Genomic DNA, 26,198 nt, shown 5'->3' on the forward strand with positions numbered 1-26,198 from the left:
TGGCTACCATAGGTAGATGGGCCCGACTGAACCATAGACATAAGCTACATTCTTAAATCTGTTTTAAGAGTTAAGGGACTAATGTTTCAACCAACTACCTAACTCTGATGTATCTCAACTAGTTCCTAACTCAGAAGATGGAAGTGTTATTTATTACTCCCTTAAAATCTCAACATTATCCTTAACTGCTCCTCTATCCATTCCTTAACAACCAATCAGTACCAAGTCCTGCCCTCCTATATTCTCAAATGTATTTTCAGCATTTAAGTCACTATCCAATTCATATTCATATAAGTGTCCCTCACTCCCAATTTAAACCCCTCCAATTAAAATCCTTGCTTCCCAGATTAAGGACAGACATTCTTTACTGTGGGCCACTTGAGCCCTCAGGATCTAGCCCTAACTCTCATGCCTAGTCAGTATATGACACATGGGATAGCCCGTTCTTATTATCATTACCAGGAAGACCTTTTCTAGCTTTTTCTTTGCCGCCTCTCCTACATGCATCTCATATCACTCTCAGTTCTTCCAGTTCCATGTATGCCCCTGGCCTCAACGGTCATCTTTGGAAAGCCTTCTTGGCCAGCCCTATAAACCTCCCCAGCTCCCAGCAAGGGTTCTTCTCCTTTTCTTTGGGCTACCACAGTACCTTCCATATGCTGTTCGTCTACTCCTTCACTTGTTACATTACAACAAAACCACATGATCTTTCAAGGCAAGGCCTTCATATCCCAATATCTGCTTGTACACAGTAGGCACTCAGGATATATTTATGGAATAAATGAATGAAGGATTGCGAAAGACTAGAGGAGAGCAAGGAAGAAAACAGGGAAGCATATGAATCACAACAAATGCCCCTCTCCCAATGCCACAGTTAAAATACTTTCAGTAGCTCCTTCCATTGCCCTATGCTAATTTATGAACGAGCTCACAAACTGGCATTCATGGCCATCCAAAATTTTTCCCAAACTGTTTTTTTTCTAACCTTAATTTCTGCTTTTCTCCCTAAGCTTTTTTTTCTTCCCAAGCTTAAATGGAATAATCATTCTTTTTTGACTATACCCAACCTTCTGTCTGTTCACTATCTTCTTTCCAAGTGGAACCCCACCACCACTAGCATTTACCATCTAAAATCATACTCATTTATTCACTTATTCAGCAAATAATACTGAATATTTACTACACGGCAGATACTGTTCTACACTTTTAGAATAAAGTCTCTACTCACATGGGCCTTGTAACCTAGTTGGGAGAGAAACCTGGACTTGTACAAGGCTCTGGCATCTGTGGGTATCTGCTTAAGTCAGCGTTTTCCAGGTGCCTCTGCTGTGGGGCTGAAGCCAGTTCACAGGCTCTAGCCAGGTCCACAGCCCAAACTGGGGTCTGTCTGTCCTATTACCTGATACAAAAGTGGATGAGACTCCACTTGGGTCCCTTGGCATATGCTACTGGATCTCACAGCTCCCACACAGGCATTTCTGTTCACGGAAAAATGTCGAATTTTAAATGATTAGCAGGAACAAAAACAAGAACATCTTATGCTGCCATGATGCTGCCATCTTCTCCCAGGATGACTTCTTTAACACACATCTTCATAATCAGTGGTGGTGGAAAACGACTCTGAGCCAAGTATGAATTAAAGCAACTTTTAAGCAGCTGTAAATATTCTGTCAAATTCACTATTTATTCATAGTATCCTTTGAGGAAATAAGATTTTTTTTCTTTTACAACTGCGTACACATATACCTGAGTTTCGAAACCCTTCAAAAAAATAGTTTATGAAGACCCCAAACAAGTCTGTTTTCTACATTAGGATGTTGTTGGCTGCTAGAGAAAAACAAAACAAAACAAACCTCTAAACCAAACTGGCTTCGACAGGAAAGGGAATGTATTAGAGCACTGAAGTCCAGGAGTGGCTTGGTCCTGGGCCCAAACAAAACCAACCTGAACGCGACCCTCTTTCTCCTTTTTTCAGCTGTGTTTCCTCAGGACTAACTCTTTTCCTAGGCAGGCTCTGTCCTCGTGGTCCCACAATGACTGACAGCAACTTCAGGGACTATGTGCTACCTAATTCATGTTCAGCAGGAAAGATAAAAATCTAATTCCCCAACCATTGAAACAAAAGGTGTAGGACTGTCTTTCCAATGTGGGCTATAAGTCCATCTTGATCAATCACTGTGGCCAGGGAATGGGGAAGGGTGGTCTTGGTTAAGCAAGGTAAGACTAACCTTAAGACCTTGGTGCAGTGAATCTCACCTCAGATGCACAGTGCACAGCTGAGAAATGCAGGGTACTAGAAGAAGGTAAGAAAGGAGGGGCGCCTGGGTGGCTCAGTTGGTTGGGCGTCCGACTTTAGCTCAGGTCATGATCTCACAGTCTGTGAGTTCAAGCCCCACGTCAGGCTCTGTGCTGACAGCTCGGAGCCTGGAGCCTGTTTCAGATTCTGTGTCTCCCTCTCTCTCTGCCCCTCCCCTGCTCATGCTCTGTCTCTCTCTGTCTCAAAAATAAATAAAAACATTAAAAAAAAAAAAGAAGGTAAGAAAGGACAGAGATAGATACTGGGAAAGCAATTAATTACTGTCCACTGTATGTGTGAATACAAAAATTCAAAGAAAAAGATACTAGTTCTATGTTTGTTACTTTGAAAGTAAAACCAAAACAAAAGAGATCACAGTCATACAGGATTGCCAATGTTTTTCCAGAGTAGAGGTATGGAAGAGAAATCTCCAGCATCTCCAGCCTTGTCCCTGAATTTTACCTTGCCTCTATTGTCTTACTAACTGACCTCAAGAAATATGATATTTTCCCTTTTAAATTGCCATTTAAAACTTGGGCAATAATTCTTTCCCGAGGTTTCAACATCTGAACTGAGCCAAGCTAGCATTTTCAAATCCCAAACAACACGAAAATGAATAATAATAGAAATTATCTACAGTGTAGACACAATCACATTTCCCAAGTACCAGTGTCTGTCCCCTGGCTGGCCAGTCCCAAGTGCACTTGTTCCAAACCTACTTTCTCCTCTAAGCCCCTTACCTGTCTTGCAACTTGCTATATACAATACCAGCATCTCTGAAACCACTAGTTTTCTAAAAAGTCAGGACTGTAGAATGCCTTGACAATGATGTGTTACACCAAAAATAACAAAACATACAATTTGGGGTTCACTTAAAAAACACTGTTTATTAGATTCCAATACAAAGAAAATCCTCAGAGGAGGGTTTAGCCTTTTTGGCTAATTGGATGAGATACCCACACACATTAGGGAGAATGATCTACTTTACTTAATCTATTTAAATGTTAATCACATTCAAAAATACATCACAGAAAAACCCAGAATAATGTCTGATGAAATATCTGGGTACCCCATGGCCCAGTCAAGTTGACACAAAATTAATCATCACAGATCAATGAGACCAATGGAGAGATTTAGAATATGTGCAAATACAAAGATGCTTGACTTATGACAAAGGTAGCACCATCTACCGGCAAGGAAAGAACTCAATAATGGTGTTGGCACAGTGGGTATCCGTGTGGAAGCAAAGTGAAAATGGATGCCTATTTAGACCATACAAAGGAACAGTTACAGGTGGACCACAGACCTAAATGGGAAAGGCAAATCAATACACTTTTAGAAAATAATATGGAAGGTCTTCATGACCTTGCAGTGGGGAAAATTTTCTTAAGCAAAATACAAAATTATTAACCACAAAGGGAAAGATTGATAAATTTGACTACAATAAAATTTAAAATGTCTTCCTTAAAAGAAAATAAAGAAATGTAAACACAAACCATAAGGTGGAAAAAAATAGCCACAATAAATATAAATTAAAAAAGTGCTTAGATTCAGTACATCTACAGAATTTCTACAAATCAGTAAGAAAGACAACCAAGTAGAAAAGTTATTAAGAAATCTGAACAGGAATTCCACAAACACGTGCTCAACTTCAGGGAAATACTTCAGGGAAATATTAAAACCATAATAGACACTACCACATGCATCTACTAGAATAACTGAACTTTAACAGTCTGACAATGCCAAGTGACCAGGAAGCTACGGAACTCTTACACATTCATCATAGCAATTTAAACTGGTACCACCACTGTGGAAAACAACTTAGTATGAGCTAATACAATTAAAGATATACATATTAAATAACCTACAATTCCACTTTTTTTTTTTTGCATGCTCTTTATTTTGACACAACAGGGCATGTGCAAGGCATGTTCACAAGTATTTGTTTGAAGTTATGTACAAAACACATCCTTTCCTTCTCCAGCTGCTCTTCTTTTCCTCTGTAGTTTTTTATAAAATACATGCTTTGTGGGGTGCCTAGGAGGCTCAGTCGGTTAAACATCTGGCTCTTGATTTCAGCTCAGGTCATGATCTCATGATCATAATCTCACGGTTGTGAGATCAAACTCCACATTGGGCTCCATGTTGAGTGTGGAGTCTGCTTAAGATTCTCTCTGCCTGTCCCTCTGCCCCTCCCCCTGCTTGTGCATGCTCTCTCTCTCTCTCTTTCTCTCTCTAAAAAACAAAACAAAACAAAAAATAGGGCACCTGGGTGGCTCATTTGGGTAAGCGCCGACTTTGGCTCAGATCATGATCTCACGGTTCATGGGTTTGAGCACTGCATCAGGCTCTGTGCTGAGAGCTCAGAGCCTGGAGCCTGCTTCAGATTCTGTGTCTCCTTCTCTCTCTGCTTCCCCACCACTCCCCCCCCCCCCACACCGCCCCAGGCTTGTGCTCTCTGTGTGTGTCTCTCTCTCTCAAAAATAAATAAACATTAAAAAAAAAATACATGCTTTGAAACTTGGATATACAGGAAAGAATATTACAGCAACTCTGTTCCTAATTCTCCCCAACCAGAAACAAATTCCCATCAAAGGTAGAATGGATAAACACACTATAGTGCATTGATAAAATGGAATACTCTACAGTAGTGAAAATGAACAAGTGACAAATACATCCAAGATCATGGGTGAACCCTACAAACATCATACTGAACAAAGTAAGTTAAGCACAGAACAATATATTGCATATTATTTCATTTATATCAAGTTATAATCTTAAGCCAAACTCCATAATTAAGTGGTAAAACCATAAAGCAATGTAAATAAAAGCTAGACTAGTGGTTACCACCAGAGGGGGAGAGAGGAGCACAGAAGCAGGAAGGAGCACCTGGGGGCAGGGAGCTTATAAGAGGCAGGTAATGCTCTATTTCCGGACCTAGGTGGTAGTTAACAAAGGTATTTATTTTGCAATGATTTTTAAGCTTGGCATTTATGCTCGATGCACTTTTCTGCACATGTGTTAGATTTTAAAATTTAAAAGTTATGTGGGGGCACCTGGGTGGCTCAGTCGGTTGAGTGTCCAACTTCGGCCTGGGTCATGATCTCCCCATTCGTCAGTTCGAGCCCCACGCTGGGCTCTGTGCTGACAGCTTGGAGCCTGAAGCCTGCTTCAGATTCTGTGTCTCCCTCTTTCTGCCCCTCCCCTGCTCATGCTCTGTCCCTCTCTGTCTCTCAAAAATAAATAAATGTTAAAAAAAAAAAATTAAAAGTTATGTGGGTTTTTGTTTTTTTTTTTTTTTAAGAGGGATGAAGTAGAAGACTAAAGCAATACATGTAGCATCTGGATACTGCTTAGCATTACATTTTGAAAGGGAAAAAAGACAAAGTAAAACCCTTTTAACTGAACTTACCCCTGGTATTCTGTTGTTTTCTTCTCTTCAAAATAAAAATTACAGAGGTATGGTCTTGCCCAGAAAGGACAGGTATCTCCTAAGTGTGGCAGGCCTGGAGATCTGCCCCTTGGGTTATAAACTCTCAGAACAGACTATCTTTAAATCCACTACTGTATCCTCAGCTTCTGTTATAGTGCCTGACAAACAGTAGGTGCTCAAAAAATATCTGTTCAATTGATTCACCAGTAAAACTAAGTTTTACAAGAATCAAGTATTCTGAAAAGATGTAAAAGAGTCCTGTGACTTCAATAAATCTCTAAATTTTAAGAATAGCCACTGAGGTAGTTATTTGATGGTACATTTGAGGTTACCAGTAAAACTTCAAAAAAAAACACCCCACATTGTATTAATATATTTCCAACATAACATGTTAACATATGCTAGCATATGGCCAGCAAGTAATTTTAATTTCATCTGTTCTTCTTTTTTTTTTTTTTAAAGATTTTATTGTTGTAAGTACAATATGGGGCTTGAAAGGACAACCCCAAGATAAGAGTCACACACTCCACCAGCTAAGCCAGCCAGGCGCCCCTTATTTCATCTCTGCTCTAAAAATACAACTTATACAACTCAATCTAACATTTTCAAATTTAATAATCTGAATTTTACTAAAGTTTAGAGTTTACGGAAGAAATTCTTACTTTTTGACTTAGGCTGTTTCAATCACACTTGTGATGCTCCAGGAATACAGAATGACCCAAGATTTTATTACCACAATTAGAACTGCTTAGCACATGTAGCAGGCACGAGATAAATAAATGCTCATTGAGTGAACTAACAAATGTTATTAAAATATGACTTAAAAACTGAGAATTAACTGAGGGTTGATGGGGAGTGGGGGGGTGGGTGATGGGCATTGAGGAGGGCACCTGTTGGGAGGAGCACTAGGTGTTGTCTGGAAACCAATTTGACAATAAATTTCATATTAAAAAAAAAGAAAGCAAATAAAGGTATAGAAAATCAAAAAAATATATATGACTTGTATAATTTTCAGAAGGATATTGGATGACAAGTTACATATACTTAATGTATAATATGTCCTTCTAAAACTTTTAGGAAGAAAATGTCACTTCTAAGATAAATGTATATCCAAGACAAGTACAACTGATTCATAAACCAACAAACACCTTCTGTCTTATTGCAATTATGGCCAAAAAATATACAACTGTGTGGGTACTGATTTGTGATAGGTATACGCAATTAGCTTTAGACTGTTAAAAGTTAAACAGTATTATTCTTATACATGTTTTTATCAGGTAATATTACAGGCATGCCTAATACATTGAGGAGGGAAACTGTTTTCCCAATTTCATATGCCCTCGACCCCTCCCTACTAGCATTTTCTCTTCAGGGTAAAGCATATTCAGGACTTCTCAATTTCAATAAAGTCAACTGTATGATCTGGTCTGGCTACCACCTCCTATCTCCCTCCTTCAGGGCTAAGTTTCTTCAAAAAGTAACCAAAGTTTATCATCTCCACTTCCTTACCTTACTACCTTCATTCCTCAAACTATAGCAATCTGGCAACTTCCTTGCACCTCCCACTCAACCCATTCCCACCCAGGTCATTCCTCCTAGAGGCTAAATCCAAGCACTGCTTTTCAATCCTTACCTTGCTTTATGCTCTAAGCTGCCCTGTCCAATACAGTGACCACTAGCCACACGTAGCTACTGAACACTTCAAATGTAGTGAGTACGATGAAGGAAGGAAGTTTTTAATTTTTTAAATTTTAATTAAATTTAAATTTAAAAACTGACACTTGGTTCAGTCATAAGTTTCTCTGTAACAATTTGGGTATATGAACCTACTCTTTCAACTGTAAATTTTGTGAAACTGAAATACAGATCAAGAATTTCCAGGGAGGGGCACCTGGTGGCTCAGTAGGTTAAGTGTCCAACTCTTGATTTCAGCTCAGGTCATGATCTCACAGTGGTGGGATCAAGCCCTGTGTTGGGCTCTGTGCTGAGAGCTCAGAGCCTGCATGGGATTCTCTCTCTCCCTCTCTCTCTCTGCCTCTCCCTCATGAGTACCAGTACTCATAGTGGTACACTGTCTCTTGCAAAATAAATAGACAAGCATTAAAAAAACTCCCAGTGAAAATTAGGATGTAACATGTAGATGTAAAATGTAAGTGTAACACACACACTGGATTACCATGACTTAGTGCAAAAAGATTATAAAATAATCTCGTTAATAATTTTTATAGATTATATGTTGAAATGATAGTATTTTGGAAATACTGAGTTGCATAAAATATTATTAAAATTAATTTCATTTATTTCTTTTTGTTTCTTAAAGCAGCTACTGGAAAATTTAAATTATCCATGTAGTATGTATTTTATTTGCATTGGACATTGCTGCACCATAGCATCAGATATGAATGACCACTCATTCCTTCTCAAAACACTGCTGCTTCTCTCCTTTACTTCTTTGACTCCCTGTTTTTAACCTACAGGGTAGCTTATTCTTCCACTCACTCCCTGAATGCCAGTGTCTCCCAGGGTTGTCCCAGGCCTTTTCCCTTTCCCATTGCCCTGGGCAACCTCACCCTCACCCAAGGCTCCACTGTTCCCATACCCTGAAGACTGTCAACCTTCTAAGTATAAATCAGCTCTTCTCCTAAGAAGGGTATGCTCGACTCCACCTACACTTAAGCGATCTGCACTTAGCCTGCCATTACACCTTTTGAATATTTACCTCATTCATATTATAAATCTGGCCCCTCTTCTCCATTTCATTCAGGCCTGCATGATTTCTCACTTGATCACTACTATAGCTTCCAAAATGCTATCCCTGCTCCTTCCAAATCAACTTCCCTTTGCTGTTAAGCTTCTAAAATTCACACCTGGCCAGATGATTTCTCTGTTTAAAACACTTTGGTTTCCCCACTGACTCAAAATAGAAGAAAAACTTATTATTATACATAAGGTTTCATGCTTCATCACCAGCCTTACAAAATCCCAAGCTCAAGCACATCTAAGTACCTGTAGTTCCCTGAATATGACATTGGCTTTCTTGCCACCATCTTTGTGCATGCTCTTTCTGCTGACAAGAATATCCTTTCCTAAAGCTCTATTCCTGCTCTCCTAGTCATCCTTCAAAATTCAGTTGATATATTACCTCCTGCAGGACACATCTCCAAACCCCGAAGTCTGAGCAAGTGTCCTCTGTGTCACCATCACACCTATATATAACTCTGGTTACCAGTCTATGAATTCCCTGATGCAGCAGGAATTAAGTCTAATTTAACCTTCCTCTGCTATACTTTGATATGTACCTATTGATAAATGGATGCAGTATTAAGGGAAATCCACAGAATAAAATATAAGGTAAAAATTTTAAAATAGGCTAATAAAGTCATGAGTTTAAATGAAGAAAGTTAGTCCGATCACCCTAAAAACACTTTATTAGATGGCCTATTTCAGAACTTCATAAGCTAGCGAATACAAACATATATTCTAAATAATCATTGAAACATCAACTATAAAAGCAACAATTAAAAAGATTAAAGACTAAATACGTTATTCTGTTGATACAGCCTTGTTTTTCATAGCTTTTCTTCCCTAATTCTACTTAAATCACCTTTCTTCAGTTCTTTACAGTAACTTACCTTCCAGTTAAAGTCTGCACACTTTCCTTCCCTGATTCAAACCTTTTCACTTCTACTGTCCCTTCAATTCTTCTTTCAATCTAACAGTAAAATACAAACACTGTCTTTGTCAGCTCAGTCGGCAATTTTGTATAAAACAAAGGAATAGTAAAAAGCAGTGAATGGAATGATATCACCAGTCAGACTGATAGACAAAACCATATGCACCTGGGTGGGTGATTTCATAATACTAAGCAGCTAATCTGAACCATATGCATACTAAGTGGAGTCTGACAGGCATCAGCAAGTCCTTAGGGTTGTTACAGCAGGACAGTGGGGGGCATGAGAAAAAAATCAGGCAACTTGCTAGTGGTGAGGGCAGCCACAGCCCAGCCCTACAACATTCGCCAACTTGTGCCTGCCCTTCAAGAGACAGCAGAAACAGACAGGGGGGTGCAGGAAGCTGTCAGCTACATGCACTAGCACATCTGACTGACCGATTTGACGGTGTAAGCAGCGGTAGCCAACAAGCACCAGGTGCTAGTCTGAGCACCCTGGCCTGGATACCAACTTCAGGACATAAAGGCAGCAACTGAATTTTCTGAATTTTTGTTTTACTACAGATTAGATTCCAAGAGACGCAGAGAAGTACTTAGAAATTATGTAAGTATTTAAACTAGGTTAGTAGGAAAAATAAATAAATAAATAAACTAGGTTAGTAGGGAAAAACAATTTTTGAAGTATACCAGTTGCTTAAAGGAAAGAGAGAACATTCTTTTAATTACCTGAAAGTAACTTTACAAAATCACACATTAGTTAGGTCTTCCAGGCAAGGGAAAGTTCACCTTAAAGTCCACTATCTTCTGGAATTAACAATCAAGCAAAAATGAAATCTCTTGAATAACTTTACACCCAGCAAGATAATGGGACAGTGAAGCCTGTATTTGAAAAATTTTCTAAAATGTCACAGAACTGCACTAGTAAAGCAGCACATTTAAACAATCAATTTAATGCAAAGCAGTGCAGGACAAGATTTACTCTTACCCGTGTCCAGGAGTTCAGTTTCAGTTCTTCAGAATTCTGTGGTTCTTTATTAATCAGACAACATAAGCACCATAGTAGAATTTTTTGGCTTTCATCTGCAAAAAGAAAAACTAAAATTAGGTTTTAGCAAATACAAAAAGATAATCAGTATAAAAAATCTTTAAACATTATACTAAAGGAAATATATTTATCATATTTTATGAAAATATCAAACTACTAAAGTTACTGAACAAGCATCCAGGACCATGTGTGAAACTTTACTTTGCAGGGGTTTTTTATTCTTGTGGTTTTGGGATCACTTATGCTTAGCTCTTGTGTGGTCAATCCCTTTCTGATAAAGCCAGAAAAGAATGATGGAAATAACTAAAAGAACTGGGCTTTTCTCAAGATCATTTCTATCAAAGCATATTTCAAACCATTAGTAATTTCAACCTTTTTAAGGCAATACAACTGTTACAGATAGTAGTCTACATTTCTGTCTTACTCTTTTAATTTTCTAATTTCCCAAAATACCCTCACTTGTTAGAAAAAAATTTAACAAAATGATAATTTTAAAATATATTCTGTTTAGCACTAAATGGCTTGGATAAAATAGAAGCCTCTTACATGTTCCTCATTCTTTACTCTAAAATTGAAAACGTTACCAAATATGTATTGAAAACACTGAACTTGGAAATCTTATACTTGGCAAGAATATTTACTCAGTGAGCCATTTTCTTTTTCCTCTTTTGGTAACTGAGTCCATTCCAATTGGAGATTTCACAACACAACTGGGAAGCAAGAATGATGCCTCAAATGGAAGATGTCAGTACCTAAACTAGAGCCAAGAAACTATGGCCTTTATTGGACAGCCATTGAGTAGAAGAAGCTGAGGAAACCAAGCACCTGGACTCAATCCACTGCAGAATCACCTGCTGCCCTTGACCTTCTTACCTTCTGCAATCTCATAAACACAGCATTTCTAAGGGTTACATTAACAAGAAATAAGGAAAATACAAACTACAGCAAGCTACCTCTGCACTTTGAACCACACACCAAAGGACATTAATAGTAATTTTTAAACCCATTTTTTTCACCATAAACATCATAAGTTTGTGCTCTTCTGGTAATACCTCTGAACAAACTTTATCAGGCATTATTCTGAGGGACATTCATTTTTCTTTTTCCTAGTTTTTATTAGCTCAAATACATCACTGGCTTGCCTATTTTAAGTTTATCTCACAAATCATGTAATTTAACTTTTGAAGGTCCTAGGATTCTTGAGGTTGAACCGATGTCACTGATTAAAACTGTGACTGTTGTACTTCCAATGCTTTAAATATTAGAATAAATTCTAATTATCTTCATGTCACAGGGTATTGGGCAGATCCCATGATATGCTTACTACATAAGGCTTCCCCTGCTAGAAAAAATGCAACCCAATGGGGAGCATTTCCAAAAAGCAGACACTCACCTCTAAGAGAGGAGGAGGAGGAGGGAGAGGAGGAGGAGGAGGAGGGAGAGGAGGAGGAGGAGGAGGGAGAGGAGGAGGAGGAGGAGGGAGAGGAGGAGGAGGAGGAGGAGGAGGGAGAGGAGAAGGAGAAGACAAAGAAAGAAAATGTTATTTTATGGAACTTAAATCTAATAGAATCTAAAAATTGAAGTTTTCCCTAGGTGTTGAGTTGAGTCTGCACATTTAGTTCAACAAATGTATCATTTTTTAATTTTTCTCACAAAAACAAAAAAGAAAGAGAGCAGCCAGAGAAATGTTCACCCAATCTTTAGGAGGTGTCTTACTTTGCTCAAAGTACTAAAATTCACTGAAATGTACTGCTAATGAGTTTACTTTGCTTTAGGTATTTACAGGTAGGTGCAAGCCATCACTTGCTATTCCTGAGTGCCTCCAACACTCACTACAGGGGAGAAGGCATCTGTCAGGCTCCTCCCCTAGATCCAGAGTGGACATCCTGCAGGGCAGTTAAATGAAATGGGAAAATGCCTGGGATTCATCATGCAAGCAGTCACTGACAGCAGATCTTCGTGCAAATTTGGATTCTAAAAATGAGTGGAAGGGAAAACAATATACCAACATACATTTGCCACCTAATATTTTATTTTACTTAAGTTTATTTATTTTGAGAAAGACAGAGACAGCATGAGTGGGGGAGGGGCAGAGAGAGAATCCCAAGTAGGCTCCATGCTCTCAGCACAGAGCCCATGCAGGGCTTGACCTCACAAAACCGTGACCTGATCATGACCTGAGCCAAAACAGAGAGTTGGATGCTTATCCCGACTGAGCCACCCAGGCGCCCCTATTTTTTGATATCTTGAATTAAAATTCCAAATGAAAAGCTAAATTAATTCTGTAAACTTTATATCTGTAATTTAAAAGTGTGAAGGTAGCATTTTTAAGACAATAAATATTTATTATTTTAAGCTGCCAAGCTTAGGTGCAAATTGTTATATAGCAATAAATAGCAAATAGTGAGGTTATAACTGTTACATGCTTAATCGTGAGGGCAGAACTAAAAACAACCGGCCAGAATTCCAAGAAGGTGAAATCTGTAATTTTATGCAGAGAACAACCCTGAATAAAAGGTGTACCCTCCCTTCCTATTATGTTTTTTCTGGTCTCTTTGTGGTGTCTTTACATTTCCAAATTTCCTCCTTCCTTATTGTCTTTATCTCTGATCCAATTCTCATTTAACATTACCAGAGGTTTACTTCTTTCTTTGATAGAAACTGTCACATTTCCTGTATTTAAAAAGTGATTTTGATAAAATTTAAAACCATAAGAAAAGATCCTTTCCTGGACAATGTCCAACTAGCAAAACAAAAGTAGCAACATAGGCAAGACTTGATTCACCATGGAGTTCTGTTGCCTGTCAGTCTCCACTAAGCTCAGAACCAAAGGCACACCTCAAGCAGGAAGCTCAAAGTTCAAAACGTAACACAAGCTTTGAAACAAAAAGAGATGGAGAATTTGTTTCTGGTTGTCAGAGGGGCCCAATGTAATGAGGATAGGTGCTAAGGAAAGACCACAGACACTTACAAGTTTAAGGCCATAGGGATAAATCAGTCTAGCCTCTCACTTTTACAAATAAGGAATCTGAAACCTAGCAAGTCTGGCAGCTTGTCTCAGAAAAATCCCATCTCATTTACTGTCCCCTAAGAGTTGGCCCCAACTCAAACTCCTTTTTCTTTTAGCTCTTTGTTCATGGCTCCACAACACAAGCCATGCCTGAGTCAGGCTGATTCGCTGAGGTCTCTTTTCTGACTGGATGCTTCCAGTGGGCAGAAATTATGAGCCGTGTTTTCCTAGGCCTGGCATATTGGGGAACAACAAAAAAAAAAAAAGCTTAGCAAATATCTGCCCAGTGAATATATACTTCATGTGAGGCTGGCTAGTGTTAAAGCCAGAACTAGACTACTTCAACCACAATGGTGTGATCCACAGGCCAGATCATCACAACAATGCAGGCTTTAGAGGGGTGGGATCCTGGCTTTTATCAGTTTTACATTATGGGGAAAGTGATTTACTTACTCTAATCCATAATTGCCTATCCTGCAAAACTATCAAGGACTCGGGGCACCTGGGTGGCTCAGTTGGTTAAGCGTCTGACTCTTGATTTCGGTTCAGGTCATGATCCCATGGTTTCCTGAGTTAGAGAGCCACATTCAGCTCTGTGCTGACTCTGCAGAGCCTGCTTGGAATTCTCTGTGTCTGTCTGTCTGTCTGTCTCTCTCTGCCCCTCCCCACCTCACACTCTGTCTCAAAATAAATACACAAAACTATCAAGGACTCAGATCCACTCTGCAATCCACAGAGAACAGTGCCTAGCACAACATCAGCAATGCCTCTCATTCCACTTCTTTATTGTATAGCACAAACTTTCCCACATCTTAACATTTCTGAATTAGAGTTGTATTCTACATTCACCATATACACTTAAAGGATGTAGTATTTATTTTTCTAAAAAGTGGCTATTCAATGTGTGAAGTATCTCACAATGGATGGTGCCTTTAAATGGAGGAAAGTCAACAACTTCTTTTCCTTTCTCCTGCCATTAATATCATTGGTCTAGCTCAGTGTTTTTCACATTTCTGGTCATGACCCATCCGGGGGGTTGTAAAAATAATTTGGGGTCATGAAGACTATTTTTAAAATAGTATAGTGAATGTGGCTACACAAAATCAAAACAAGCATCCTTTCATGAAATGTGTGTGTGTATACACGTCTGTGTGTATGTATGTATGCGTATATACATGTATACATGTACAGAAAATGTATTTCTGGTCAAGGATATTTGAGAAACACTGGCCTAGTCAAAATATATGAACTTAGGGCAGGTATGTATGGCCCTGGTGGGCAAATACAGTGATGACTTGGCCATATTAGATCAAGAACTTCAACAAGCTGGGGAAGGGTAGGGGAGGAAGAGTCCACTCAAAGGGGAAGGGAAGCAAGAGGACTAAGTGGAGAGGAAGAGGGACAGATGAGGGTTGGGACAGAGTGAGTGAGTTTGTGTATGCTCCCGGGACCTAATGCAGCCCTGTCTCTTCCCCACTGAGTTCATGTTTCTTATAATTATTTATAATAGGCTAGGAAAGAGAAATTGTACAATTCTTTAAAATATCATAGGGTAATACTGACTTTGTTTTTTTATTCTCATCTCATTATATTATGCAATTAGTCTTTGACTTTAAACAATATGAAAAGTAAATATTAAACTAGCCAAGTCAAGGCAATAAACCTCAACTGTACACCTTCAGATGTGCCTCCTCCACCCTGTTGTAGGCCCTAGGATGACAAAAAGAACTAAAACCACAGTTCCTGCTCTTGAGAGGCATTCAGTCTTCCAGGACATCAGACAGGCAAACCAATAATTACAAAACAGTATAGTAAGTTTTATGGTTAAGGGGGATGTTATCAGCTACGAAGAGACTTAAAGAAGCTCCTAAAGCAGCCCCAAGCAAGACTATTTCAAAGAAAGTTTAAGAGGACAGGAGATGAGAACAGAGCTCCAAACAAAGGAATCACATGTTGCAGGCCCTGATATCATGTGCTTTCAAGGCACTGTTAGTAACTTGACCTGGCTACCATGTGTGTGGTGTGGTTGCAGAGGATTATATAGGAAATGAGGCTGGACAGGTAGACAGGAGGTCAGGGAAAGAACACCTCCCCCAATGTGTCCCCAGGTTCCTCTTCACCTTAGGTAAAAACCAAAATGTTACCCCTAAATAATGTCAGGGCCATAGGAGGATTCAGATATTAAAGAATGACTTTACACATGGAAAACAGTAGTGTGCAAGTTAATGTGAAATTATGAAACAAGAAATTATTTCATTATTATAACCATTTTATACTGAATTAAAAATGAAGTTATGATAATCATCTCGAAGAGTCTACTCTATAATATAAGGAGTCCTATTTTCTTACAGATCTGTGTGTGTGTGTGTGTGTGTGTGCGTGCGTGTGTGTGATTATCTATCCAAACATATATGGACAAGAAAAGGATGCTATCTTTCTAATGGAACAATGAATACATTTGAATAGCTGTTTCATAAAAAATAGGAGAAAATTTATAATTTGAAACTCTGTATTTTGTTAAACAATGCAAAGATTAAAATTATCATTAGAAGTTTATATTTTGAGAGGACAGGCTTTGGATTCTTACCAAATGCTAAAATAAAAGGATTCCAACAAGTTTTTGCCAACAGTTGACCTATTGTGGGAAATCTTTCAATGATCATATTTGAATCCTGTAAAAGAAAGTTACGTTTTGGTCAATAAAAAGACAATATGCAACTTAGAAAGGTTGAACTGACACTACAGGTTGAGGGAGTTTGAATGTTTAGTATGTATTTTGGAAAAGTAGGAGATTCAAATAAAATTTAACAAGTAACCATCTTATTTCATCCTTAAACCACATCACCAAAACTAAAATGTACAGCACATTTATGTAAAATCTTGATACAAATTAACTTTATTTTACTCATACTTAGGAAAGGTCAATTTGTTTAAAAATAACAAAGACTGCATAACAGTGAACAAAATATTGTGAGCAATTAATAGTTCTATGATCCCATGTTTTCAACCTGGTTTTTCACTCTAACATAAGAGAGATTCCTAACTCAGCTTCACTAGGGCTATTTCAAAGAAGGTTTGGGAGGACAAGAACTCTGGAACTTGTAAAAAGAAATAAAAGCAGCCCAAGCATAAAGATATATATCTCTGTTCATCACCATTTCAGTTGCTACATGCTTAATGACATCATACTTAATCTACAACAACCTAAAACCTGAGATGAAAAAGATCAACCAAATAGAAAACAGCTTAAGATTAAAAAATGTACATGCTGTTATACAACTGGCCCTCTCCCCACTTCTTTACCTCTCAAGAAAGTTCAAAAATAAGACCTAAATGAGGTAACATGTACATAAGCTGAAATGTAAGCTGCTGTACCAATAAATTCTTCACATTTGTCTTAGCATCAAGGCCAGCCCTAGACTTTCTGGGACCAATTTAAAGCCAAGCTGCAGAAGTCGAATTATAGAGAAACAATTTTAAAAGTTAGCTTTGGTTGATCACACAGACCATATCTTTCCTTCTAGTTGCTAAAGACATATGAACTCATATCATCAACATGAATAATTCTTAAAATTTCTGACTTGCTTCTTAGATTAAGAGAAGAAAAACGTAACACAAGAACACTTACATTAAATGACAATTTTGCTTCTCATTTTGAAATTACAAAGTAGGTGTAAAACAAATAATATTTTCATAATATGAAAGCATGTTAATTCATAAAAATATCCACTGAAGTAAAAATGAGAAATCATGTCAAAATGAAAATATATCAAATTTTGAACAATACATTATACAACAATAGTGAAGATACTCAAAATCTTAATATTCACCAGAAAAGACCACTTAAAATATTCATAAGAAGAGATCTTAATACCTATTACCTCTTAGTAGAACCTTATCTAGGACAGCATTAAAGAACAACATAAAGAAGCATTTCAGAAAACTTTTCAATATTTAATAGATGCAAAGGTCTTTAAAAGAATCCCAATTCTTACCTGACAACGATTGTCACAGTCTTGTTTTTTTTTTAAAAAAAAACAACTTTACTGGTCAGGAAGTCTCATGTGACAATGTAATTAATCAAGAAGAAAAGACTGAAATCATAAGAAATCAGAGATAAGGAAACCATCCTGTCCATATCACTTACAGGTAATTTGTCTTTCTAATCCATCAGGTCAATACTACAAGTTCCTGACCCTAGATAACATTCAAGCTTGGTGAAATGTAGTAGAGATTCATTATTTTGGTCTACTACCTACCATCTCTTTCAAGACTTCATACATCTGCCTCAGGAATTCCTGAAATCGAGGCAGATGAAGGCAGGTGTCTTTCTGGGTTTCCAAAGTGGAGGCCTGGTCCCACAATGAAAGTTTCTGCATCCAAAATTGGTAATCAGAAGAAAAGCCTACTGAATCTTGAGCCATCTTGGAAAAAGGGAAAAGGTGATGTATCTTCACAGCAGCCCGCCAAGCACTGAAGGAAACAGTGGGCACACATCAAATCTATAAGAGAGGGGAAAAATGAAACATTATTTAAGGGATTTTTATTGGTGACTTCATGTTCTACTGACAAGTGAAAGGGGAGTACAAGGGACTAAAGTAGCGTGATTTTATGGAGTCACCTTTGAATTATTTTAAAATGTGTCACCCAGCTGTAGCTCCAATTTTTACCATCTGAATTTTTTATCAGAGTGATATTACACTAGAAGTCATTATACTTTCACAGACACATGCTAATTATGCACAAAAAGCACAGCTGATAATACTTTATATCTTCTTTTCAAGATAGAGCTATTTTTAAATGTTCTGAACATGAAGTTCATTTGGATATTTTAATGTAATGGGAAATCAAAAACATCCATGTGTGTTAATAATAGTCTATGTCTAAAAAATGTTTTTGAAGTTCCCATGTTTTATATGCATTTCTGGCTTCTCATTTACGTGTTAAAAAAAAATCTCTATGCATTACTGTCCACTGACATTTCTTCCCAGTTTCTCTTCATTTTTTAGAAAAGAGTAAAATAATTCATTCCATATGGATCAATTTGAACAATCTATTTCATTAAAGACTAGTGTTTATGCTTGATCTCAATTCTTTCACGAGAAGAAATACTTTAGTGAAATATGAAAAAATGCAATTATTGAGGAGGTGTACTAGTCCTACATGACAGAAAATAGCTCATAAACTTGACCTACCACATGGGAAGTACATGTTAAAAAGAAGAGTGGAGTTGTGAAGTGAGCAGGCACCTCAGGCAGAGCTAGGTAAAGAAACCGCAGGTGCCCCCCCACCATCCCAGCTCCTCACAGTCCTCACCTATAAGAACCACACCCGGCAAAGAAGGGAGGGCTGCTTCTCATCAGGTGCAGGCTTTTACAAGTTCTCCTACTTTCTAGGGGTAGGGGTGATACTCAGTTTTCTGATTTCAAAAGACAGCTCTGCAAATGGTGAGTGAATTCAAATTCTCAGCAGCAGTAATTAACAGATAAAATGGTCCCAATTAAGTGCCAAAAACATCAACAAAGGGAGTTTCATTACTAAATAAGAAAGCAAAAAAATTTAAAGAGATCATAAAATTTGGTTGCAGTGCAAAAAATTTGAGACCAAGTACTAAAAAAATTGTACTAAATGGTACTAAAAATTTAGTTTTATAAAGGACCATGAGGTAAAAAAAAAAAAAAAAAAAGGTTTAGCAATAGTGACAAACGGCACATAATAGCCATGAATCTAGGCCTTCTCCCTGATTCCTCCCTTTCTCTCACTGACTTCCTGATCTAAGCCATCAACACCTGTCAATTCTACCTCCAAAATAAATACATGATCTCACTCAGCTTCATCCACTTCTTTCCAGCTCCACTGCTGCCATCCTATCCTATCCCATCCCATCCCCATCCCCATTCATTTCTTCCCTAGAGGCTTCTACCTGGTCCCACCTGGCCCTCTGTAATTTATTGTCTACAGTCAACAAAACCAACTTTCCCAAAAGGAAATCAGACCCAGCACGCTCCTGCTTAAAACCTTCCCACCCCAACTTCAATAGCTCCTTGAAAGAAATCCCAACTCCCTGTAGAAAAGACCCCAGCTCCTTGTTGGAGTCTCTAAAGTCCTGCAAAAACATGGCCCACACCCTCCCATTTCCCATGCTGCCTCTCCTCTGCTGCTCACTGTCCAGTCCAGGCCTCTCCTCTGTTCCACCAACACAGGGAATCCTTCCCTGTTTCCGGGGTTTTCTGTTGATTCCTCCACAGCTCTTATCACATCAGTAATTATCCTGGACATTTATTTGCTCATTTAGTTACTGCTTCTTCCACCAGTATATAAACTCCCTGTCTCTTAGAATTTAACATGGGCCTGGGGCACCTGGGTGGCTCAGTCAATTAAGCATCCAACTCTTAGTTTCAGCTCTAGTCATGATCTCACAGTTCATGAGTTCAAGCGTCGAATCCAGCTCAGAGCTTGATTGGGATCATCTCTCCCTTCTCCCTCTTCTCTCCCTTCTCTCCCTCACCCCCCCCCCACCACCTCAAAATAAACAAACTTACAAAAAAAAAAAAAAGATTTAACACATGCCTGGCAAACAATAAATACTGAGTAAAGAAATGAATAATTCACTGATATTTTTCAAAGTATAGTTCTAAACTGCTATAACAAAATAACAAAATGCTTTTCCAGATAGAGCAATTAACTTTTTAAAAGATAACTTCCCCAGAAAAAAAATTTTAAAGGCATATCTATGGGAAACTTAATTACTAATATCCCATTTTATAAATATAGTAATAGCTTTTACATACATACACTTACTATGCTCTTGACAATATATTAAATGCTTTATGCACATTAGCTATGTTAATCCTCATAGCAACCCTATGAAATGGGTACTATTATTGTCCTCATTTTACAGAGGCACAGAGAGATTATGTAATTGCTCAAAGTAAGATTATGTAAAAGCCCAAAGGAAGTAACTGCTAGTAAATAGCAGAGCTACAGGTTGTGGGATTTGAATTTAGAGAATCTGGCTCTAAAGTCTGTGCCCTTAATCAAAGAAATAAACTGAAGAAACAAATTAATGAATTTCTTATATATTTCATACAGTTCTAGATGCAGGTCTGTTTAGATATTTGGGGGCACTAAACTGAAGACCTTTTTGGTAGAGGTGACAGGAAACAAACATTATTTTATTATAGCCAAATTACAAACAACATTTTGCCTAGCAATGGGGATGCATCTGATTGTTTTAAATGCAAACAGTTTTAGAGATCATGTAGTGCAGTGGTCCTGATGGGCTGTTCCACAGCATGTCTAGGGGGGAGATGGTGATAGCTGGGAAACAAGTGGTGCCCTGATTGTGAAGGCTAGCAGTGGGGGTGCTGCTGACATTTAGTGCCCAGAAGCCAGGGATGCTGAACATACTGCAATACTCTGGGACAGCAGCTCACGAAGAGAAATGGTCTTCCCCCAAAGGCCAATGACAACCCTACTGCTGCTGACCTAATCTGAACACTCTGGAATGGGGCATCTGTTGATTGGCTGGTTGCGTATTCCTCCTCCCTTCTTTCCCTTGAGGAAAGAACCTCTCCTCCCTTCTACAAGTCTTGATGAGTCTATTAATCAAGGCATGTTGTGGCATCAGCCAAGAGGTGAGGTGGTGATTCAAGTTAGGCAAACCAGACTCTGTGCTGGGAATCTAAGTCTTGAATATATGGACATAAGGATGGAACTAAGTCATTCCAAAGACTCTCTTAGTCTAGATCCCTAAGGCTACCCTACATCACGTCCTTAACAAGGTATAGTTTTAAGCTCTCTTTTTTTTTTTTTCTTGAGATTTTATTTTTAAGTAATCTCTACACCCAACAGGGGGCTCCAACTCATGACCCCGAGATCAAGAGTCACCTGCTCCACCAACTGAACCAGCCAGGCACCCTTCAGCTCTCTCTTTAATTCTGTCCACTACCCAGGGGCTTGCCACAAAATCCTTTTTTTATTTTTTCTTAAATTAACCACCATTGACTTCTGTGATTTAAAAAAAAACTCACAAATTAATATCGTCTAATATATACTGATACAATATCTAATACAAACCAGATAGCGGGCTGCAGGCAGCAAAACTTTGAAGAAGGAGAATTTAGAACTGGTTACTGGCCCAAATCATGGAAAATGGCAGGGAAACTTCTGTTCATATTAGGGTATTGGAAACCAGAAGTCCATGGAACAAGAAGGTAATGTAGATCAATGAGGTATTGCCTATGATCAGGGCCACTACCTCATTATACTCTTCTAGTATAAAGTGAACCCAAGCGAAAGCCACTGGATTATCAAAAAACAATGTCTGGTGATTTGCAGAAAACCCCACTTCTCCAACCAAGGGACCAGTGAGTCTTAGTCAACGATATTAGGCTATCATAAACATACTCAAATGGTGACTCCAGCTCAAACTGCGCTTTCAGATATGGATCCCAACTGGATCAAATTAAAACCACCCTAGTCACCTAGAATGCAGTTATGAAGCTGGCGGTAAATGTATTTCTCCATAAAGATAACCAGAAGATATGAGAAAGCAGTTCACTTTTACCTCCCTTGGAGGTATCAACTCAGGACACGGTGTTACTAGACTGGTCTACCACAGTGAAGTTAGCTGCTAACAGAACCTGGAAACTAAGGAGACATAGGTACCTTACATGTATTCCAGATGGTGGGATATAAATCCCATAAACATACAGGGCCTGCCATTTCAGGAAGTCTCCTGTGATCCAATGGTCCGTGCCAAGTCAGGATATGCCCTTTAAAATAATGATAAACAACAGACTAGTGCCAGTGGTTGCCTCCGATGTGGAGACCTGGGTAGCTGAAAGACAGGTGCAGAAAAGAAACTTGGGTTTTACCATACACCTTTTTGCACCTTTTCAATTTAATTCTATGTATACTAATTACTGACTCAAAATTGTAACCACGAGCAAACAAAAAAGAAAGTGAATAATTGCTATACCTCACACCTGCTAAGAGGCAAAACATTTGGCTGATATATTTGGGATTCTGAACATAAACTGTCTGGGCTTTAGACTGTTTATCTGCTTTTACCTACTTGTCAGGCAATGAGAAAATATGGGAAGGGCCCAGAGCAAGAATCACTGTACAGCTGGTCCATGCTGAAGCGCTCTGCCACTAAGCACATATGACCCAGCAGATCCAATGCTGCCTCAAGTGTGTGTGAAGATCTGGATTCTGTGAAGAGCCTACAGCAGGCCTCAGTGACCTGGACTGATCGCTCAAGCCACAAAGCCGGGTGTGCCCAGCAGCACTCCATCATAATGTGCAAATTATGCCTGCTTGGGCAAAATGCACAAGTGAGGTTTTTGGATGCTATCTGTATGTCTTGCTTTCTGTGTCATATACTGTTTTTTAAATTCCCTTCCCTTTCATTTTTCCCTCTCCTACTAGTGAACCTAGAGAGTATATCATTAGTAGATAAATTTTCCAAAGTCTATAATTGACAGACTATAACAGAGATAGGAAGAGGCACTGACATTATCCAGAATTCCTGGACCTGAAGTCAGAAGCATCAACCAGGCATTACTTCAGATTATCTCCCTTTTCGAAGGAAAAGCTAAATTATGTTAGTTGGAAGTGTTTTAAAAATTCTTTGTGTAGAAAGCAGTAGGTCTGAGTGTACTGAGTAACCAACAAGTGAAAGGTAGTAGAGTTCTGTGGTTTTTGCCCACCTAGCACCCTTTTCCTGTTCCTTCAATATGAGCTCACCCTACTTTTGCTTCTTCCTTTTCCTTCTTCCTTTCCATATAGTCTGAGACTATGGATCAAGGTGTCCACACAGGTCTAACAGATAAGACTAACAGGAAAGAATGCTGTGCAAATAAAATGAAGTTTGTCTCTTTTTCTGACACCACTCATACACAGCAGACTTTTACCCAATAGAGAGAACAGCTTATGATGGTCTCACTTAAAGCACAGGCTATGTTATAAGCGAATTTTGTTTATGATGTTTCTTTCTCATAACTATTTAATGAGTATTTTTAAATTTACCAAAAAAGTAGACAAAACAGCCAAATGAACTCCTATGTATCCATTAACTAGTCCAAACAATTATAAAAAATTTCCATTTTAAAGCACATCACAGACATCACACCACTTTATCCAAAATACTTTGATTTCTCTTTTTTTCTAAGGATTTAAAAAAAAAAAGAAACCTGAGTACACTCTTTCACACCTAATAAATCCAGCCAAATAAACACAATAAATATCATCCAATGGCCCATCTATGTTCAAATTTCTTTAAAATTTTCCTTCATAATGGGTTGTTTATATTATAATCCAAACAAGATCCACACATTACATATGGCCAGTATTGATATTTCTCCTTTAATCTGTAACAAAATAATGTAAAAATAAGTCTCCCTTAATCTGTAACAATTGCCCCTCTTTTATTTTTTAATCTTTTCATATCATTTATCCCCTGAAAAAAAAACCAAGCAATCGAAAAGGCTAATAGAATCCATTGTATTGACTAATAGAACGTTTCATACTTGTGTATTTGGCTGATTGCATTCCTGTGGTGTTAGCTTGTTTTGCTCTCCCCTATACTGCGTACAAACTGAGAGCACAATTTAGAGGTTTTTTTAGATTCAGGGTCAATCTTTTTCCAAGAATACTTCATTTGTAGTGGTGTGTCCTTTGAATTAAACAGATCAGCTGTTTCAGGTACTGTCAACCTAATCCATCCATTATACTTTCCTTTCACTATCAACTCTTTCCTGAATGGTCTTAGGATCCACTGATGATCATTTTAGATGCATCAGGGGTTGAAAAATAGTGATTTTCTAATTTTATCCATTGGCTTATTTTTATGATATTTCTAGATGTATAGAACCCTTACAGTTGTAGGTAGTAGGAATAACAATCTTTTCCTATGGAAATCCAATGTATGTCTGCCCAACCCCGTGAAACTGCCAAAAGAGTTGCTAACTTCACTGACTCAGTAGCATAGGCCCTCTTGCAAGTTCTTGGGTCTCCCCTAGCTTCTCCAGAAATGGCAAATTGCCCTAAGGGTGAAAAGCTGCTAAAGAATGTCTACTCAGTGCTCTGCACTTCCCTTCACTGTCAGGGTCTTAACCCCTTGAGTACTGGGCATCTCTGCAGTTTTCCCATGGCTTCAAAAAATGTTTTATCTGGTTCTTCTAGCCACTCTAAAAAGCTGGAAGTAAAAGTCTATGTAAGTTTTCTTGATTAACCAGGATGGGTGAGGTAAACAAAAGTACAGAATATATTTAAGTGTAAACATACTTAGCAAAATTGCATCCAATTTCAGTTCTACTTCAGATAACGGTAGACTCTGTAATTGAAACCAACCTTCCTGATGAACACTATTTTATATGGTTACATGAAGTATGGAAGTGTAATAAAAAAATCATCAAGAGGCACCTAGGTGGCTCAGTCAGTTAAGCATCTGACTTCGGCTCAGGTCATAATCTCACAATTCATGAGTTCAAGCTCCACGTCGGGCTCTATGCTGACAACTCACAGCCTGGAGCCTGCTTCAGATTCTGCATCTCTCTCTCTCTCAAAAATTAATAAACATTTTTAAAAAATTTTAAAAGATCAACAAAGAATCAGAAAGACAGTGTTAAATTATTTGAGAAAGATCTTGACACATGGGGTTATACAGGCCTAGGAAGGCATTTCTGATCCTGAAGAGGTGGTTAAAGGCAAAAGTTAAAAAGCTTTTTTTGCAGGCATTACTTGCCTGAAAGTAAAAGTAGGAGCCCAGGCCTACCAAAGTGAGGTCCTGGTAAACCACCCCACACTTAGAGTTGGTGCCTATGAGGGTACACCCTGGGAGGATAGGTGAAACCAGAAATGAACCAACCTGCGTATACTACAGTCTAACTATGAAACTAAAGCTAAACTAAGGTGGTCCCTGGTTTCTAGGTCTGCTGCCAGGTGCCTGGAAGATGCAAACAAAAATCCTCTCTGAAGGAAAATAACTTCAAGGTTTCTAACTATTTCTAACTATTTCTAAAAATAATTTTTCAAGTTTTATTTACTTGTTTTGAGAGACAGAAACGGCAGATGTGGGGGAGCGTAAGAGAGAGAGGAGACAGAGAATCTCAAGCAGGCTCCATACTGCCAGCACAGAGTCCTATGCGGGGCTCAAACCCACAAAACCTTGAGATCATGACCTGAGCTGAAACCAAGAGTCAGATGCATAACCCACTGAGCCACCCAGGTGCCCCCCAAAAATAATGTTTCAAATACAACAAAAATTATATAATGAAAGACAATCAAGCACACAGGAAGAAAAGAACACACAAGAAAGAACCCCAATGGAGGATAACAAAACAAAACAAAGAATACAGTAGAAGTTCTAAAACTGGAAGAAAAGAAAAAAGGAACTGAAATTAAGAATTCAACAGATGAAGAGGCGCCTGGGTGGCTTGGTCAGTTAAGCGACTGACTCTTGATTTCAGCTCAGGTCATGATCTCATGGTTCATGGGTTTGAGCTCCACATCAGGTTCCACACTGACAGCATGGAGTCTGCTTGGGATTCTCTCTTTCCCTCTCTCTGCCCCTCTCCCGCTCTTTCTCTTAAAAATAGATGAATAAACTTTAAAAAAAGAATTCAATACATGGGTTTAATAGCTGATCAGACCCAATTGGAAATAGAATTAATGGACTTGGAAGATACATCAGAAGAAACTACCCAGAATTCACATGGAAAGTAAAAACAATGGAAA

At 38.4% G+C, this 26,198-nt stretch overlaps 1 protein-coding gene across 8 annotated transcripts in view; it reads right to left on the reverse strand.

Moving 5' to 3' along the window:
- FANCC (FA complementation group C) overlaps window positions 1-26,198 on the reverse strand; it is a 261,535-nt gene that overhangs the window by 147,666 nt on the left and 87,671 nt on the right. For 4 of the 8 annotated variants that reach the window (XM_042964675.1, XM_042964680.1, XM_042964672.1 and 1 more), the window contains 3 exons: window positions 17,714-17,956; window positions 16,042-16,126; window positions 10,385-10,479 (listed from right to left, as the gene is read on the reverse strand). In XM_042964675.1, coding sequence (XP_042820609.1) covers window positions 10,385-10,479; window positions 16,042-16,126; window positions 17,714-17,878 — 345 coding nt within the window. In that variant the 5' untranslated portion in view covers window positions 17,879-17,956. Of the gene's footprint in view, window positions 1-10,384; window positions 10,480-16,041; window positions 16,127-17,713; window positions 17,957-22,124; window positions 22,232-22,437; window positions 22,504-22,529; window positions 22,658-26,198 lie in introns of those variants that run through there. The other 4 variants (XM_042964676.1, XM_042964674.1, XM_042964673.1 and 1 more) reach the window with 4 other exon arrangements.

The sequence above is a fragment of the Panthera tigris genome, chromosome D4 (genome assembly GCF_018350195.1).
Source record: "Panthera tigris isolate Pti1 chromosome D4, P.tigris_Pti1_mat1.1, whole genome shotgun sequence".
NCBI classification, from domain to species: domain Eukaryota; kingdom Metazoa; phylum Chordata; class Mammalia; order Carnivora; family Felidae; genus Panthera; species Panthera tigris.